Raw genomic sequence first — 19,925 nt, 5'->3', positions numbered from 1 at the left:
TGACCATTGTTTATGTAGGTTAAGTGAATTTTTAAATTTCAATTAATGTATTGGGTGCTATTTTATTATTATTATTTGTTTAGTAATTTGTGCTTTCATTTATATTATCACTTATATTATGTTACTCGTTTATGTGATGCTTTACATGACATTGTTTGTTTTATCTGTATGCATTATTTCTATTTATTATTGTATTATGTATTTAATATAACACAACATTGCATTTTTTTACCCGATTTTTAAAATCAAACTTTTTCAAAATGGATATTCTTTTAATTAAAATAAAAGCTCATTATTGGGGAATTCAACACGTTGTGTCCTAACGTATTGGATGTGGCGTATTGATTTCTCGAAATGAAGATTTTTTTTAAAAAATTATGAAGGAAATATTCCGAGTTTGAGATTCTAAAGGGATCGTGCCCTAATGTATTAGGTGTGGTTTCTTAAATCTTGGATGAGTGGATGTTCTTTTAAAATTTTTATATTCTGACCTAATTCATTTTGGGGGAAATTAGAATGTTGTGCCCTAACGTATTGGGTGTGGCATTTTTGCTTCTCTGAATTGAAAAGGGTCTTAATATGCAACATTTTAAGTTTTTAAAGATTATATTTTCAAAATTTTCGACCTTAAGACATTAACTAATTAACTAGGTACCAATTTTTGGGCGTAATGAGGGTGCTAATCCTTCCTCATACGTAACCGACTCCCGGACCCGTTTTTCTAAAATTCGTAGACCAAAGTCATTTTTAGGTGACCCAATCACACCTTAATAAAAGATTGGTGGCGACTCCCAATTTTAATTTTTTAAAAAGTCGACAACCTTAAAACTTTTATTTTTCAAAAAGATGGTTTCGACAGCTTGGCGACTCCACTGGGGACTTTTTTTTAAATAAGAGAGTCGAGCCACAAAGTTGATTATTTTTTGTCTTATGGTCGAGAAAATATTTTAAAAAAAAACTCATGACATCCTTTTGCATGCATTATCTTTTTGTTTAAATATTGTTTGCATTATACATTTCATGAGTTGAACAATTTTACCCTTTTAAGTGGGAGTGAGAAGCTATGCCTTCGTGAGGTTTTACCTCCGTGTAGGGTAGTGGATTGCTTCCAGGATACATCCGTACCTATGTCTTCGTGAGATTTTCATCTCCGTGCAGCCATAGGGAAATGTATTCCCCTGAACTGAACTTGGTCCATATGAGCCTATAATGGGTGAGGATTGAGGAATCTGCTGGTTCGGGTACCTTTACTCTAGAAGTCAAACTTCATATAATGAACCTTAGGAATCCACCTTAGGTAGAATAATACTAAACCCTAGTAGATATCCAATTAGGGATCTTTATTATTTCTTGATTATATCTAGTGTTTTTATGTTATACTGACTTTTGATGTTTTATTTGCATGACATGACATTCCATTTCATCATAAAAGGCGTCAATTCAAATTCAGTTGCTAGATAGAAGGCTTAACATGGAAAGCGGGTTTCTTGATAAAGTGAAGGACAATGCGGCTGTTCGAACTTGGTCTGAAACAACGCAGCAAGAAAAGGGTGATAGTTTGGCTGATGGGCATGTATCGGAGTTATGGGACTTTACGCATATCAATGCAACTTAAAACAATTTGCAAGAATTGAAGGAAATCTGGGGTCAATGGAGTGATGAGGTTAGACAGCTCTTTTATGATAATTATGGGGATTTGCCTTATTTGCTTGATGTGAAGGTAGATAAGCGTTTGTTTCAAGCCCTCGCCCAATTCTGGAATCCTGCTTACAGTTGCTTTACATTCGGGAAGGTCGATTTAGTGCCTACGATAGAGGAGTATATGGCTTTACTCCATTGTTCAAAGTTTCAAGAGGACAGGGTCTATTCGAGAGCGGTAAATGTGCCAACTTTTTCCAAGAAGCTGATGAGTGTAACTGGAATGAGCGAGCAGTGGGTTGTCGCACGAATTAAGCAAAAGGGGGACAGTAAGTGCGTTCCTTGGAGAGGTTTGAAAGATGCAATCCTCACACACCCAGATGTCAGGAAAAGGTTAGATGTTTTCACTTTAAGTATATATGGCTTGGTTGTCTTCCCTAAAGCCTTGGGGTATGTGGATGAAACAGTCACTGATTTATTCGACCGGCTCGATAAGAAAGTTACGCCGATTCCAGCAACTTTGGCAGAAACTTTCAGGTCATTGAGTGCGTGCCAGAAAACAGGTGAAGGTAGATTTATTGGATGTGCACAGCTTCTACTCGTGTGGTTTCACAGTCACTTTTGGAAGGTGGATAAAGTGTCGTATCGGGTTTTTTCTAAAAATTATTCACCACTAAAGGAGATAGTCACTACGCCCAGGAGAGACGACATTTCGAAAGAGAAGTGGATAGCAATTCTTTAAAATCTTCGAGAAGAGGACATTGAGTGGAAAGCTCCTTGGTTACTTCCAGATGAGATCCTGTATAGGTGTGGTAGTTTTGATTGGGTTCCTTTGCTAGGGGTTTGGGAGCTCTTGGATCGCCCCATTATTGGTGCTAAGGCAATATAGGTCAAGGAAATTTATACCTGCGACCCAAGGGATAGCTGATTGTGAATATTCATACAAGGATGATGGTTATAGAAAGAAGGTTCAAGAGATGGCTAGTGCATGGAAACAAACTCGCCGAATGAAGAGGCTATCTGTGGGTCCAATGACAACTCCTGAGTATCATCAATGGTGGGCTAGAAGGATAAATGATAATACACCTAAGATAAATCAGGAAGAGGGCCAGTCAATAGAAGAGCATTTGCGAGTCATTCCTTCTGAGTTGGAAATGGTAAGACAAGATTTTGAGAGGAAGAATGCGGACTTGGAGAAAAGGATAGAGCAAATGGAGGCGGAAAAGATGAAATTGAGATTGGACATAGACGTTCAGAAGCTTGAGAATGAGAGGTTGAAGAAAGAGAAAAACAAGGCTGATGAGGAATTGGGCAGTCTAAAGACGGATTATAAAAAGTTGCGGTTATCAATAAGAACTGCTGGGCTGGGAAAGACGTCAGAACAGTGGCGAGTAGAAATCCAAGGAGAAAAGGACAAGGCTGATAAGTGGGAACAGAGATTTCAAGAGATGCAAAGGCGAAATGAGGCCTTAGAAAAGAGTTTGTCAGAAAGCCAGAAGGAAAAAGGCGAGTTGAAGGATAGGGTGATTGTATTGGAAAGATCTCTTCGTCAGTATCGAAGCTGAAATTCTACGATAGAGTTAAAAGCTAGCTTGAGCAAGATTGAAGAAATGGAGAAAAGAATTGAAGAGTTAGAGACAGAGCTGCAAAATTGTGAGATCCAGATCAAGCACTTGAAAGCGAACGAGAGTCATAGTAATGACCGACTTCACCATTTTCGAATCAAGTTAGAAGCGAGATCATCTTATTGAGAAAGCGTAGTCCGATTCAAGAAGTAGTGACCATATCTAAGACTTTAGCGATTACAAGTGACACTGAGTGTGAAGTATGAATCGGAGTCAAAACGGGGGCAAGAATTGGCTTTGTTACTTAGAAAGATTAGAGTTCGTGGTACTAGGGTAAAGTCGTATTTGTAATTCATTTTATGTAAAGAAATTTAATTTCTAGTAAAGTTTTCTTATATGAAATTGAATTCAAATTGACGGCTTTTCTGCATTCATGCATTGCATTGTTTTATATGCATTAATAAATACATTAAAGGATTCTAATTAATCTAAATCACTCCTCAGCTAATCTGGAAACCAATCAAGCTACCAAACACTGCTACGGTACTCGATCCAAAACTAGAAACATGGACCAAAGGCTAGAACAGTTCCAGAAAGAAATGCAAGAGCAAATGAATGAGCAATTAGAGAAGATTCAACAAAAGATGATGGAAAAAATAATGGAATCTCAAGAGATTATGATGACTAAGTTGACTCAGTTATTGGTTGGAGGAGTTGACAAAGGAAAGGGGTTGGTGCTCAACAATGAAGAAGGAGACAACAAGGGACCGGTTTATTCCTCAGGACTTACTTCTCAACAAGCGGGGATATATCCGCGCAAATCCTCCGTTACTATCAAGCCTCATGACGGTACTGAAATACCGATAAACTTTCAAGCTAGAGACAATCCTGCTAATCTGTTATCCTGACTTGATGAGAAAATCGAGAAAATGAATGATGAATTGCCAAAACATTTCGAGGAAAAGTATAAATGGTGGAGGAAAAACTTAGAGTGATAGAAGGTCTTGAGAGTTACCATGGAATTGATGCTAGAGAATTGAGCTTGGTTCCAAGTCGATACTTCCTCACAAGTTCAAAACTCCGAGTTCGAGAAGTATAATGGAACCAGAGCCAAGCACATATTACTATGTTACGTAGAAGGATGATTGGATATGTTAATAATGACCGATTCTTGATACATTGCTTCAGGATAGCCTCTGTGGGTGCATCCAAATGGTACAATCAACTAAGTCGTACCCAGATTAATTCATGGAGAGATTTAGCACAGGCATTTTTAAAACAGTACAACCATGTGACTGACATGGTACCTGATAGAATTACTCTGCAGAACATGGAGAAGAAGCCTGGTGAAAGTTTCAGGCAATACGCACAGAGATGGAGGGAGGTTGCTGTCCAAGTTCAGCCATCTCTTCTAGAGAGAGAAATGACGATGCTTTTCGTTAATACATTGAAGGCCCCATTTATTACGCATCTGTTAGGGAGTGCTTCCAAAAGCTTTTCTGACATAATTATGAACGGAGAAATGATAGAAAATGCTATCAGAAGCGGGAAAATAGAAGCTGAGGAAGGTAGCAGAAGGTCAACTTCGAAGAGAAAAGAGAACGAGGTTAACAACACAAGTTCATATTCAAAAACAATTACAGTTAATCAATCGGGGAAGACGGCTGTTAACCAGTAGGGATCATCGAAACAGAGATCTGACACATGACAAAACACAGAGAAGCTTCAATTTACACCAATCCCAATGTCGTATAGGGAGCTATATCAGAATCTATTCGATGGACACTTGGTTGCCCCTCACCACTTAAAACCCCTGCAACCTCCATATCCCAAGTGGTACGATGCAAACGCACAATGTGATTATCACGCGGGAATTGTGGGGCATTTTATAGAGCATTGTACAGCATTCAAGAAGCTGGTAGAAATGCTTATAAGCATGGGCGTGGTAAAATTGGATGATTCACCCAATACAGAAAATCCATTACCTAATCACAACGGAGTGAACATGATAGGTGGGAGCATGGGTAGAAAGATCAAGGAAGACATATCAGAAGTGAAAATTCCTTTGAGGTGGATCTGGGAAAATATGGTGGAAAGGGGATTGATCACCCCGAGTTCAGAGAGAAGTGTCGAAGGGGTGGAAAATTACTGTGTGTTCCATCACGAGGAGGGACATAAAATCTAGGAATGTGCAGAATTTAGAACCTTGGTTCAAGACTTGATGGATAACAAGGAGATGGAATTTTATGAAGAAGTTAAGGAGGAGGGGAGCATTTGCACATCAGAGGCTTCGAAGGTTCCAAGAATAGTGCCACCTGTGGTCATTATCTCTCGACCTAAGAAGGATGAGGTGAGAGCACCAGCAATGCCAAAAATCATAATAAAGAAACCTGTAACCTTTCCTTACCAAGAGAGTAAGAAGGTCCCATGAAACTACGAGTGCAATACGACTGTCCCAGGAAGTGAGGCGGCAAAGAGCCGGTGTGTGAGTACTGATCCAGAGTTTATGAAAGAGGCTATAATAGGGGAGCAAAAAGGGAAAGTAGTTGAGCCAGTGAAGGAGGAAGAAGCTGTGGAATTCCTCAAATTTTTAAAGCATAGTGAGTATAATGTCGTTGAGCAGTTGCATAAACAACCGGCCCGCATATCTGTACTGTCCTTACTCCTGAATTCTGAAGTGCATCGAAATACGTTGATGAAGATGCTAAATGATACCTATGTGTCCAAGGATATTTCTGTCAGTAAGCTAGATCGGTTGGTCAATAATATCAGTGCTGATTATTTCATATTCTTCAATGATGATGAAATACCTTCGGGGGGCATGGGATCTACAAAAGCTTTGCATATCACTGCACGATGCAAGGGGCGTATTTTGCCAGGAGTACTAATTGACAATGGATCAGCTTTGAACATTTTACCGTTATTGACACTGAACAGGCTACCTATAGACAGTTCGCACATGAAAATGTGTCAAAATGTAGTGAGGGCATTTGACGGTACAGAAAGGAAGGTCATGGAAAGAATTGAGGTACCCTTACTGATTGGTCCAACGGTTTATGAGGTAGATTTTATTGTGATGGACATCAAACCTTCCTATAACTGCTTATTAGGAAGACCATGGATACATTCGGCAGGGGCAGTTCCGTCATCATTACATCAGATGTTGAAGTTAGTGTCAGATGGTCGGCTAGTGACAATAAAAGCTGAGGAGGATATAATAGCAATTGTATCCGATGAGATGCCGTACGTGGAGACCAGTGATGAGTCAGTTGAATGCTCATTTCGATCCTTGGAGTTTGTAAATACGGCATTTGTCCCTGAAGGAAGCAAAATTGTGGCTCCAAAATTATCCAAATCCATAAAGATGGGTTTACAATTGTTGGTAGGAAAAGGAGCTTTACCCGGAAGAGGGTTGGGGAGATATCTTCAAGGGAAGACTGAGGTTCCAATGCTGAAAGAAAAGTAAGATCATTTCGGCTTAGGATACAAGCCGGATAGAGGACAAATAAGGAAGGAGATAGAGAAAAGGCGGGAAAGAAGAAATGCGCGTTTGAATGGGGAGAAAGCTAAGTGGGAGCCAATGAAAATTCCCCACATATCCAAAACTTTCGTATCTGGAGGAATCATTCATCAGGAGAGAAGGAAATCGGTTGAGGAAAGCATCGAGGAGACGTTGGGACATATGCACATTAATGTCATTTATGAACGTGGGAATGAAGAGAGAAGTTGGCTAGACATTCGTCCTTATGAACCTGGGAGTGTTCTAGACAATTGGACTGCGGAAGAAATACCTAAAGTCTTTAGAACTGTCTCAGAGTAATATTCAGAACAAACTTGTTGTTTTAGCCTAGAAATAACAAGAATTCTTTTGTGAAATAGGCTTATGTTTAGAAATCATTATTTTAATAAAATACATCTTTGCAATTATTTCGAGTAAATATTCTTTTATTCTTTCATACGCCTAAAATATATTCTTTCATTACATAAATAAATTGTACATAAATTCATACATTCTTTTGTAACCATAATAGGTCTCTGTGTATCAATGACGTGAATGACACTGTTACAAGCTCAGAGTGCCCTTTTGAACGAAACGTGTGTTTAGAGGGATCGCATGACTTTGAAGGTGATGAAGAGGGTGGTCCATCTTTGGATTTGTTGAGGATGGTGGAACAAGAAGAAAAGCAAATCCTACCTCACAAAGAGACAGTAGAAGTCGTGAGCCTGGAAGAAGGGAAAGAGGTGAAAATTGGAATTGAAATCCTCGCAAAAACAAGACGAGACCTCATTGGATTACTTCATGAATTCAAAGATGTCTTCGCATGGTCATACCAGGATATGCTAGGATTGAGTGCTGACATTGTAGTGCATCGCTTACCTATAAAAGAAGATTGCAAACCAGTTCAACAGAAGCTCAGAAGAATGATGCATGATATTGTGCTCAAAATAAAAGAGGAGGTTAAGAAACAGTTTGAGGCTGGTTTTTTGCAAGAAGTCAAATATTCTGAGTGGGTAGCTAATATCGTCCCAGTCCCTAAGAAAGATGGAAAAGTACGAATGTACGTCGATTACAGGGATTTGAATAAAGCAAGCCCAAAAGATAATTTCCCATTGCCACATATTGATACTCTGGTGGATAATACGACGGGTTTTTCGCTGTTTTCTTTCATGGATGGGTTCTCAGGGTACAATCAGATAAAGATGCATCCGGAAGATATGGGAAAGACTACGTTCATTGCTTTATGGGGAACGTTTTGCTATAAGGTGATGCCATTCGGATTGAAGAATGCAGGAGCAACATATCAGAGAGCCATGGTAGCCTTGTTCCATGACATGATGCACAAGGAAATTGAGGTGTATGTCGATGATATGATTGCCAAATCCAGAACAGAGGAGGAACATGTGCAAGTCTTGAGAAGATTGTTCTTAAGATTAAGGAAATTTCAGCTCAAGCTTAACCCGACAAAATGCACTTTTGGAGCCAGGTCAGGAAAGCTGTTAGGTTTCGTAGTCAGCGAAAAGGGAATTGAGATTGATCCAGACAAAGTCAAGGCAATACGAGATTTATCGCCACCACGTACCCAGAAAGAAGTTCGAGGTTTCTTGGGAAGATTGAATTACATTGCTCGGTTTATTTCACAATTAACTGAGAAATGTGATCCCATATTTCGCCTTTTGAAGAAAGATAATCCTTATGAATGGAATGAAGAATGTCAGAAAGCCTTTGAAAAGATAAAGCAATACTTATCTAATACTCCGGTGCTGTCACCACCTAGCCCTGATAGACCTTTGATTTTGTATTTAACGATGTTCAACAACTCCATGGGATGCGTGCTGGGTCAACATGATGCTACAGGAAAGAAGGAAAAGGCGATTTATTATCTCAGCAAGAAATTCACTGATTGTGAGATGAGATATTCGCCTATCGAAAAATTATGTTGCGCCCTAATTTGGACGACCAAGAGGTTGAGGCAATACTTACTTTATCATACGACTTGGCTAATCTCAAAATTAGACCCTTTAAAGTATATGATGGAGTCAACAGCATTGAATGGAAGAATGGCTAGATGGCAAATCCTGCTCTCTGAGTTTGATATCGTATATGTAAGTCAGAAGGCCGTAAAAGGGAGTGCGATAGCAGATTTCTTGGCTAGCAGAGTCTGGAAGATTATGAGCCTCTAGATTTTGATTTTCCAAATGAAGATTTGATGTATGTGGCAAATGTTGAAAAGGATCTCCAAGAAAATCATTATTGGAGATTGAACTTTGACGAAGCATCGAATGCGCTAGGCAATGGGATTGGGGCAGTCTTGGTGTCTTCGAATGGAGATTATCATCCTTTCACCAGTAAATTAGACTTTGATTGTACCAATAATATGGCTGAGTATGAAGCTTGCATCATGGGTATACGAGCAGCCATAGAACGGAAAATCAAGACATTAGAGGTGTACGGAGACTCAGCATTGGTAATATACCAGCTAAGAGGGGAATGGGAGACGAAGGATCCTAAATTGATCCGTTACCAGAAATTGGTTTTGGGATTGATCGAAGAGTTTGACAACATTACCTTCTGTTATCTCCCACGAGAAGAAAATCAGATGGCTGATGCTCTTGCTACTTTAGCTTCAATGATTAAAGTGAATCAGTTAGAGGACATGAAGCCTATTCAAATAGTATTTATGAGATCCCAGCCCACTGTTACAGCATTGAGGAGGCGGAGAATGATAATCCTCCCTGGTACCAAGATATACTACAATATGTGAAAAATCGCGAATATCCAGATCAGGCAACGGAGAATGATAAGAGGACATTGAGGAGGCTAGCTGTTGACTATGTCTTGGATGGTGAGATCTGTACAAAAAGGAAAGGATCGAGTCTTGTTGAGATCGTGATATTTGTAGAGGCTAAGGAAATTTTAGAAGAAGTCCATGAGGGTGTTTGTGGAACACACGCTAATGGATTCACCATGGCTAGACAGATTATGAGATTCGGGTATTACTAGTCCACTATAGAAGGAGATTGCATCAATTATGCTAAGAAATGCCATAAATGCCAAATTTATGGAGATAAATTGCACGCGCCTCCTTCCCCTCTTCATGTTATGACTTCTCCATGGCCTTTCTCTATGTGGGGTATGGACGTCATTGGACCAATATCACCGAAGGCTTCTAATGGACATCGTTTCATTTTTGTGGTCATTGACTACTTTACTAAGTGGGTAGAGGCGGCCTCATATGCCAATGTCACGAAGTCAGCAGTTAGCAAGTTTTTGAAGAAATAGATTATATGTCGATATGGAATGCCTGAAAGGATCATATCTGACAATGCGTTGAATCTAAATAACAGTACAATAGCGGAAGTCTGCGATCAGTTCAACATTAGACACCATAATTCATCACCGTATCGCCCAAAAATGAATGGTGCAGTGGAAGCGGCAAATAAAAATATCAAGAAAATCGTGGTAAAAATGGCTAAAACTTACAAAGATTGGCATGAGAAGTTACCTTTCGCTCTTCTGGCTTACCGAACATCTGTCAGAACTTCTACTGGGGCAACACCTTTTTCTTTGGTTTATGGAATGGAGGCAGTGTTACTCATTGAGGTTGAAATTCCTTCTCTTCGGGTATTGGCTGAGTTAAAATTGAATGAAGCCGAATGGATCCAATCTCGGTATGATCAACTGAACCTGATTGAAGAGAAAAGATTGAAAGTCATTCGTCATGGCCAAATGTATTAGAAGCGAATGATGCGAGCTTACAATAAGAAGGTTCGTCCCAGAGAATTTCATGAAGGGGATTTGGTTCTGAAAAAGATCCTCCCTCTACAAAAAGATTTCAGAGGGAAATGGATGCCAAACTGGGAAGGACCTTATGTTGTGAAGAAGGCTTTTTCTGGAGGCGCTTTGATTTTGAGTGAAATGGATGGAAAAAATCTTCCAAATCTTGTAAATTCAGACTCGGTTAAGAAATATTTCACTTGAAGAAAGGGAGAAATCAAAGTGAAAACCCGCAAAGGGCGCTCTGATTTTCAAAAAAAAAAAGAAAAGAAAGAAAGAAAGAGAGGCTAAGGTGAAAACCCGAAAAGGGCGCCTTGAGACCAAAGGGGGTTTGAGTTGAAAACCCGAAAAGGGCGGCTCAAACATTGTCAGATTGGGGCATATGGTGACTTTGCTAAAGTCAACAATAAAGAGATGTACGATGTCTTGGGGGCATTAACAAAGTACTATAGATCCCCTAAACACATGTTAATTTCAGAATGGTTCTTGGCTTGTATGGAGAAGTTCAAGCGGCAATATCCAAAGCACCGAGTCTTCATATTATTTGTACCAAGTTTGTTGTTTCTTGTAAATACTTCATTATTTGCTGTTCTTGAATATTTTTTTCTTTTCAAGACATTTACTCAATAAATTCCTGAATTAATTCATCTCTTACTCAGTATTTTTGATCTTTGCGCAAGCATGTGGCATTAGAATAATGATTGATGAACTAATTAACTTTTATAAAAGAAGTTTGGTATATTACTCTGGGAATTTTTAAATCATTTAGTAACTTAAAACAGGACTATTGTTTAGAACACTCCGAGGTCAAAAGATAAGGTGACTAAGGAGGAAAAAGTCTAAATTAAGACTGCTTCGGTTGTCTAAATAGCGAATGAGATAGTAGGAGGTTTTGATGGGGTAGGAAGAAGTTCCCTATGGATAAAAAGCTCTTCATTTGGGCATAAGCATTTGATAGGACACCTTGAGGGTAAACAAATTTCGTAATCTGTATCCTTGAATCATGATAAGAGAAGATTGAAGAAAAGCCATATACCCTTGGGGTTACAGTGGGAGCAATGGTCTGAATTTTTTGCACCTTAATGGATTAAACTTCAAGGTTTACAGTGGGGGCAACTTAGCTAAATGTTTCTTCAGAAAAAAACAGTCAAGTAAGAAGGCGTTGTAGCACGTCAGTCACAAAGCCTCAATAAACTTCGAGTAATGACAACTTGAGTGGGATCATTCTCGGAAAAAATAATAATAAAAATAAAATTTTGCATTCATGCAAACATCATTCATACATACCTAGTTAGGAGCATTTGATTCATTCTGATCATGACATCCTAATCACTAGGCATATTTAGGGTCATGAAATATACAGGTCATGTTCCCCAGAGGACAAATTGGTGAAACACCAAGCCTTGTCTCCCTAAGCAATAGCGGAGAAGGTTGAAGATTATGAATCTTATCTCCCTAAGTAGTAGTGGAGCAGATCGAAGACGGTGAATCTTATCTTTCCAAGATAGTGGGAAGCAGATTTAAGCCACCAAGCCTTGTCTCCCTAAGCAGTAGAGGAGAAGGTTGAAGATTATGGATCTTATCTCCCTAAGCAGTAGTGGAGCAGATCGAAGACGGTGAATCTTATCTTTCCAAGATAGTGGGAAGCAGATTTAAGCCACCAAGCCTTGTCTCCCTAAGCAGTAGCGGAAAAGGTTGAAGATTATAGATCTTATCTCCCTAAGCAGTAGTGGAGCAGATCGAAAACGGTGAATCTTATCTTTCCAAGATAGTGGGAAGCAGATTTAAGCCACCAAGCCTTGTCTCCTTAAGCAGTAGCAGAGAAGGTTGAAGATTATAGATCTTATCTCCCTAAGCAGTAGTGGAGCAGATCGAAGACGGCGAATCTTATCTTTCCAAGATAGTGGGAAGCAGATTTAAGCCACCAAGCCTTGTCTCCCTAAGCAGTAGTGGAGAAGGTTGAAGATCTTATCTCACTAAGCAGTAGTGGAGTAGATCGAAGACGGTGAATCTTATCTTTCCAAGATAATGGGAAACAAATTTAAGCCACCAAGCCTTGTCTCCCTGAGCAGCAACGGAGAAAATTGGAAATTATAGATCTTATCTCTCTAAGCAGTAGTGGAGCAGATCGAAGACGGAAAATCTTATCTTTCCAAGATAGTGGGAAGCAGATTTGAGCCACCAAGCCTTGTTTCCCTGAGTAGCAGTGGAGAAAGTTGAAGATTGTAGATCTTATCTCCCTAAGCAGTAGTGGAGCAGATCGAAGATGGCAAATCTTATCTCCCTGAAGTTGTAATGGAACAGATTAAAGCCGACAATCCTAGCTCCCTGAAGTTGTAGTGGGATGGATTGAAATCACAGATCTTATCTCTGAAGTTGCAGAGAGCAGATTTCATCTAGTCTTATCTCCTTGAAGTTGTAGTGAGGTAGATTGAAGATGGCACTAATTCCTATACTTTTGAAGAAAATACCAAGGTTCAGCATGTCTGGGCAAAATCGGGCATTTTTAAAGTCTTTGCTCCATTCTCGTTATACGACAATGAGAAAAGAGGGCATTTGTAATACCGATTTTTGGCCGGGTAAAAAGGCCCAAATACAACAAAGTTACAAAGCAGCCACAAAGCCCAAAACCAAATTCAGTGGCCCAAACAAACATGGCTCGAAACAGACAGAAACCCTAGGGTTCCCCACGGCGCCGCAAGCCTCCAAATCACCCCGAATCTTCACGATCTACACCTACGAACACAAGAAAGGAAACAAAAATCAAATCAAATCAAACCGAATCAAATCAAGAAGATTAGATTTCTATTTCTTGTATTTCCATACGGCTATATAAAGCCATAATAATATTGTAAAAAAGAGATGGAGGGGAATCAATAAAAGAGCTTTATTTTGTACAACACAACAGAGAAGCAAAAAAAAAAAAAGAATCGAATCAAAAGGTTGTTATTTTGTAGTTTTATTTTTTCTCTATTATTATTTTTCTATTATATACATACTGTTAATAAATAAAGAAAAGAAAGATACAACCTCTGTTGAGTCCTAGATCATTGAGGACGGTTGAGGGAGTCGTCTCCGATGAAAGGCGACCGGAAGCCGAAAGGTTTCAGTGCTTTTGGGGCATTTCGTTGGTGTTTTGTGGGATTTAAACTTAGATCAGGGCTCAAGGGTCGAGAAGTTGAAAAAGATTTTTTTTTATTTTTCCGGCCACCACATACGGTGGTGCCGGCGTCGAGATCGGTGGTAAAGACGCACGGTGGCGATGATCGCCGAGGACCGTCAGATGATCGACCTATCGCTGAGGACGAAAGGTTGAGAGTGTTTTATAAAGGTTTTTGGTTTTTAGAAATGATTTGAAATGAAATTTTGACTAAAATTTGGTTTAAATAGGCCAATGAAAATGACGCCGTTTGAGGGAGAATCATGCGTCGGCCGACCGGACCAGGATCCGCGTGTTTTCGGCGGAGGGCAAATTGCGCTTTAGCCCTCCGCCTTTTAACATTTTTGCAATTAAGTTTATATTTCTTTAAAAATTAGGCCTTTTATTTATTTTAAATTCCAATTCAATCTGATGGAACAACGACGTTTAGGAAATAGGAAATTTTCCTTCTCGGTCCCTCTACGTAATATCTGCGTTCAATTTGGTCTCTCAGTCTCCATCTATTCTGATTTGCCTAAAACTTTTATTTACAATTCAAATTAACCCTTTTTTATTTTCTTTATTTTTTAATCTAATTTTTATATATTAATTTGTCTTAATATACATACGCATATTTTGTTTTAACATAATGTAATTATTATTTTTAATTTATGCATGCATGCCTATTCTCGTATATATATATATATATATGTATATGTATATTAATATGTTTGACCATTGTTTATGTAGGTTAAGTGAATTTTTTAAATTTCAATTAATGTATTGGGTGCTGTTTTATTATTATTATTTGTTTAGTAATTTGTGCTTTCATTTATATTATCACTTAATTATGTTACTCGTTTATGTGATGCTTTACATGACATTGTTTGTTTTATCTGTATGCATTATTTCTATTTATTATTGTATTATGTATTTAATATAACACAACATTGTATTTTTTACCCGATTTTAAAATCAAACTTTTTCAAAATGGATATTCTTTTAATTAAAATAAAAGCTCATTATTGGGTAATTCAACACGTTGTGTCCTAACGTATTGGATGTGGCGTATTGATTTCTCGAAATGAAGATTTTTTTAAAAAAGTTATGAAGGAAATATTCCGAGTTTGAGATTCTAAAGGGATCGTGCCCTAACGTATTGGGTGTGGTTTCTTAAATCTTGGATGAGTGGATGTTCTTTTAAAATTTTTATATTCTGACCTAATTCATTTTGGGGGAAATTAGAATGTTGTGCCCTAACGTATTGGGTGTGGCATTTTTGCTTCTCTGAATTGAAAAGGGTCTTAATATGCAACATTTTAAGTTTTTAAAGATTATATTTTCAAAATTTTTGACCTTAAGACATTAACTAATTAACTAGGTACCAATTTTTGGGCGTAATGAGGTGCTAATCCTTCCTCATAAATGTAAACTCCGGACCGTTTTTCTAAAATTCGTAGACCAAAGTCATTTTTAGGTGACCCAATCACACCTTAATAAAAGATTGGTGGCGACTCCCAATTTTAATTTTTTAAAAAGTTGACAACCTTAAAACTTTTATTTTTCAAAAAGATGGTTTCGACACATTTCTCTCAAACCTTGCTTTTGTCTTGTTATCTCTTCAAGTTGAATGAAATGAGTTGCAAATCGAGTAAGAGCGGGTCGAAGTATTTGTTTCCCTTGTGTATACTTCTTCATCAAATCAACAGTCCAAATGTGATTGTATATAAAGCAAGTCACTTTCTTTGCCTCATCTAACACTTTTGCTACACTAGGCTTTTTCCCAATATCTTCAAGGCATAAATCTAAATAGTGAGCTGCACATGAGGTCCAATATAGATGTTGTCTTTTCAATATTAATTTTTTTCCAGCAGCTTTCATTGATGCCTCATTATCAGTCACTATTTGGACAATGTAATTTTCTCCAATTTCTTCTACAACTGAATCTAACAAACAGTAGTAGAATTCAGCATCTCTACTACGGACACTTGAGACATCTACCGATTTCCAAAAAATGGTTCCTTTACTGCAATAAACAAGGAAATTAATGATGTGCATTTGATTCAAACTGTTGGTCCAACCATCACACATTAGAGTTGCACCCAATTCTTTCCAATGAGTCTTTAGTACATTTACCCAATCATGAACTCGTTGATACTCTGACTCCAAATACACATCTGAAACCTCATAAGGTGTTGGGAGCTTTACACCTTGTCTAACTTCTGTTACCACTTGAATTAAGGTATACAACCATGGAGAGCTTGCTAATTGAAAAGGAAGTCTTTCATATATTATAAATTTAGATATCGCTTCACCTATCTTCCTTCGAAAACTCTTTAAAAAAGAGTCATTGACCTTTGGTTGCTTTGAACTTTTGCTTCTAACCAATTCAGGTATAGCTCCCCTTAAGGTAAACTTAGACTCACCTGGGATAGATTTACTTGTTCTTTCTCTATTATGTTCTCTAGCTGATCCATGAGAAGATCGCCCTTCTTCACAAATGTTATCCCAACCACCAGTACTTCGTCTGAATTCTTCCCTTCTATGCCACATGTTGTGATTGGATACTTTCTCGAGTTGCTTGCCTTATAGCAGAAACCTCATCAATGAATCCCTCGTGCTCATCCTCCTCTTTCTGTTAATTGAGATAAGAATTCATCTTTTCTCCTCTTTTTGTCTATTTTCTTTGTGTTGCTTTCTTTTAGTATATTCATCATATTTTCTCTAATGACAACTGTTAATAAAATAAAAATAATTCACACTTTATATTATTATCAATTATATATAATCTTTATTGATAAATTTACAATAACATTTAATAATAATAAAGTATCAATCACATACCAGTAACATTAGGGCATGGTGCAACATTGCCGGTTTTATGAGCAATGTGCTCTTTAAATCGTGTTATTCCTCCTTTCACAACTTTACCACAAAGTTTACATACGATATTTCCTCTCACATTTGGCACTGAAGTTCCAAAGTGCCAACCTATATCATTACTTGGTGCACCCTCCAATCCTTTAGTCGGGAACTCTTCACGTGGTGGCATGCTTTATTTTTATTTATATATAAGAAACATAAAATTATATTTAGAAATATCAACAACTCATTACTTATATTATCAACAATATAATACCAAAAGAGTAAACAAAATTTAAAGCTAAAGTAAATACCTAATATTATAGAAATAAATAAATAAATAATGTGTAAAACAATTTAATAATAGTAATAATAATAATAATAATAATAATAATGGTAATAATAATAATAATAATAATAATAATGATGATGATGATGATGATGGTATTAATAATAATAAGAATAACAATAATAAAAATCTTAAAATTAAAAATTATATGAAAGGATATAGTATATAGATAAATAAAATGATATAATAAAATAAATGTATTTAAAATATTTAGGTAAATAAATATGAAAAGAAATATAATTGAAATAATAATGCAAAACTAATTAAATTTTAATAATATGGTAATAATAACAAGTAAATAAATAATAAAATAAAAAAAGGAAAAATAATAATAGTAATAGTAATATTAAATTAATTAATTTAATAATAAAATAGCAAAAATAAAAAAAGGGACTAAATCGAACTTAAAACATAAATTTGCGGCAAATTCGAAAGAAATAAAAAGAAAAAGGACCAAATTGAATGCGCAAATAACAAAAAATGGATCAAATGGGAAATAATCCCCATCCTTCAAAACGCACAGCTTCAAGGTGGACCAAATTGAAATACGAAATAAATTATAGGGAAAAATTAAAAAAGAAATAAGCTTGATTGTAAATAGTAAAAATAGGAAGCGCTAAAAGCGCAATTAACCCTTCCGTCAAAAAACACGTGGATCCTAGGAAACGGGTCGGGTAAGTGCGCGGGTTAGGCCGAAACGGTGTCGTTTTGGTGCCAGAGTGGCCTGCCCAAAACGACGTCGTTTTCAAGGCCTATTTAAATTAAAATTTTTTTTAGAAAGTTCATTTCAGCCCTTGTTCAAAGAATTTTTTTCTTTTTCTCTCCATTCTCCGTTTTCTCTCTGCAGTTGCCCAGAATTCGGCCATCGGCCACCGTGGCAGCTGCCGGTCACCGACGACGGTGCCGCCATGCACGGTTGCCAGAAATTGCCGAAAACATTTTAAACCCCTTTTTTTGTGTAGAACACAGATCTAGGGATAAAAATCTCGAAAAAGCACTCTATGCTTAGGATTCAAGACATGCAGGTACTTTACTTACTGGGTTAGTTGTCGTCTACTTACTTGAAGTTTTAGGATAGAATTTCTATTGCTTTGCTTGCTGCCTGTGCCCTGTGGCTGTGGCTCTGTTGTTTACCTTGTCGAAATATGGAGAATGAATGAGAAATAGATTTTGTCTTTTCGTTTGCTTGTGAAATGTGAGTTTGTGAGTCTGTGACTTACTGACTTGTGTTGTGAGTTTTGATTTTTTAACTTTGCTTACTTCGGAGTTTTTTATATACTTTTAGTCTTTTACTTTGTTTTGATTGAAAGCTGATTTTGCAGGTAGGGAATATATTCCCTTTTGTTTTATTATAAAGTACATTCAATCATTCTTCACTTTTCACTATTCAGTATTTCATTCACCAGAATCACCATCTACATCTCTTGATTTTTTTAATTTACAGAAATGGAAAATAACGGGAATTGCGGCCCGTTATTACCGCAATTGGCCGTTATCTGTTAAATTACGGCCGCTATCCACCGTTATCGGTGTGAATCCACTTCACTTCGTTATTTTCAGCAATAGCGGTTTCGGTCGGCGGTGCTACCGCTATATAACGGCCGCTATTTCGAAAACGGTCTGCTATTTAAATCCCTGTTCGAAAGAAGAACAAGAACTATTTTATTAATCCATGGATCTAACCTATTCCCTTTAAAAGCTTCAGAAACCATTTTGTATACCCCATCTTCTACTAAGTCCCATTAACTTTAAAAGAATTTGGCATGAATCCCGTTAATCCCCAGAGCTTTCAACGGTGCCATCGAATCCAAAGCACCATTTAATTCCTCTTTATTAACCCTAGACAGGAGTGTTTGTTTCACATTAGCAGATAACCCCTTGAAAAGACCATAGTCAGGTAGTGGTTCCAACTCATCAATTTCAGTCGAGTATATGCATTGATAATATGCAACCGCCTCCACCTTAAGGATTTCAGTATCATAGAACCATTCACCATTTGCTACACTTAACCCCTTGATTCTAATGTGCTCCTGCTTTGCTCGCGCATGATTATGAAAATACTTAGCATTACGGTCTCCATCCATAATCCATTCACTTCTTGATCGTTGTTTCCATAGCAATTCCTCCAAATTAAGCAACTTCTCCAACTCTAACTGAAGCTCCGGTTCTAATTTCCTCAAGTTTTTGGTACTTTTATTCTTTATTGCCCTTTGTATACCTTTAAGCCTACTAATCAGTCTCCGCTTCCTCTCCACTATGATCCCAAACACCTTCCTATTTCACACTTTAGTCGAATTTGTAAACTCATTAATATTGTGACTCACTGATACATTTTCCTTCCAATTCTTCCTAACTAACTCTTTAAATGAGTCTTTTAAAAGTCATCCCTCAAAAAATCTAAATAAATTTTGCTTTCTTTGCTGACTGTACCTTCTAATTCAATCAACAAGGGTCTGTGATCTTATTTTAATCTATGTAGGTGTTTGATCCGTGCTCTAGGAAAGCAATTGTTCAACTTTAAATTGTAGATTGTCCTATCGAACCTTTCCGAGGTATCCCTTCAAGACGAAGTAAATTTCGGGCCAATATAATCTATATTAAAAAGGGCAAAATTGAAAAGAAACTTTTGAAATTCACCACATCCAGCTCTTGGTTGCCCCTGTGGTCCATCATATTCATCTGCCGAAGGCCCACATTCCAATTGCTTGCAATTATTGAAGGCAATTGCATATCTTCTGCCAATAAATTTAATTATCCCATGGCCTTCTCCTCGTCGATAGCCTAGGTGTTGGTGTTAAGAACAAATGCAAGCAAGTTCAGCTGATAGCTTAAGCAACAAGGCTCGATATTTGTAGAAGAAACAACAGAATTTAAGACTGAAAAATAGGAATTAAAAGTAATGGAAAATGGAGAGTTTATGGAAGGAAATCTGATTGAATTCATTCAAAAAAGAATAAGGGCATGATGCCAATACATAAACCAAACATTCAGCTTGTCAAAATCAGTATATGGTCACCTAATCAATACCTACTACAACTAATACATTGAAACTTGTAAAAACAAGCTTGTACACATAAACAAAGCTGAGTTAACAGC

At 37.4% G+C, this 19,925-nt stretch overlaps 2 protein-coding genes across 2 annotated transcripts; both read right to left on the bottom strand.

Moving 5' to 3' along the window:
- Positions 1-15,175: 15,175 nt before the first annotated feature.
- LOC128039967 (uncharacterized) lies at positions 15,176-16,670 on the bottom strand. The gene is made up of 2 exons (XM_052628913.1): positions 16,463-16,670; positions 15,176-16,203 (listed from the first exon to the last, which is right to left on the bottom strand). Exons 1-2 carry the CDS (start codon positions 16,668-16,670, stop codon positions 15,176-15,178), a joined length of 1,236 nt encoding a protein of 411 aa, XP_052484873.1.
- Positions 16,671-18,577: 1,907 nt separating this feature from the next.
- Positions 18,578-19,559, bottom strand: LOC105795920 (uncharacterized). Its single transcript, XM_012625571.1, has 2 exons — positions 19,467-19,559; positions 18,578-19,099 (listed from the first exon to the last, which is right to left on the bottom strand). Exons 1-2 carry the CDS (start codon positions 19,557-19,559, stop codon positions 18,578-18,580), a joined length of 615 nt encoding a protein of 204 aa, XP_012481025.1.
- Positions 19,560-19,925: the final 366 nt, after the last annotated feature.

This window comes from Gossypium raimondii, chromosome 3 (genome assembly GCF_025698545.1).
Source record: "Gossypium raimondii isolate GPD5lz chromosome 3, ASM2569854v1, whole genome shotgun sequence".
Taxonomy (NCBI): domain Eukaryota; kingdom Viridiplantae; phylum Streptophyta; class Magnoliopsida; order Malvales; family Malvaceae; genus Gossypium; species Gossypium raimondii.
This window is presented reverse-complemented; position numbering and strand designations above follow the sequence as displayed.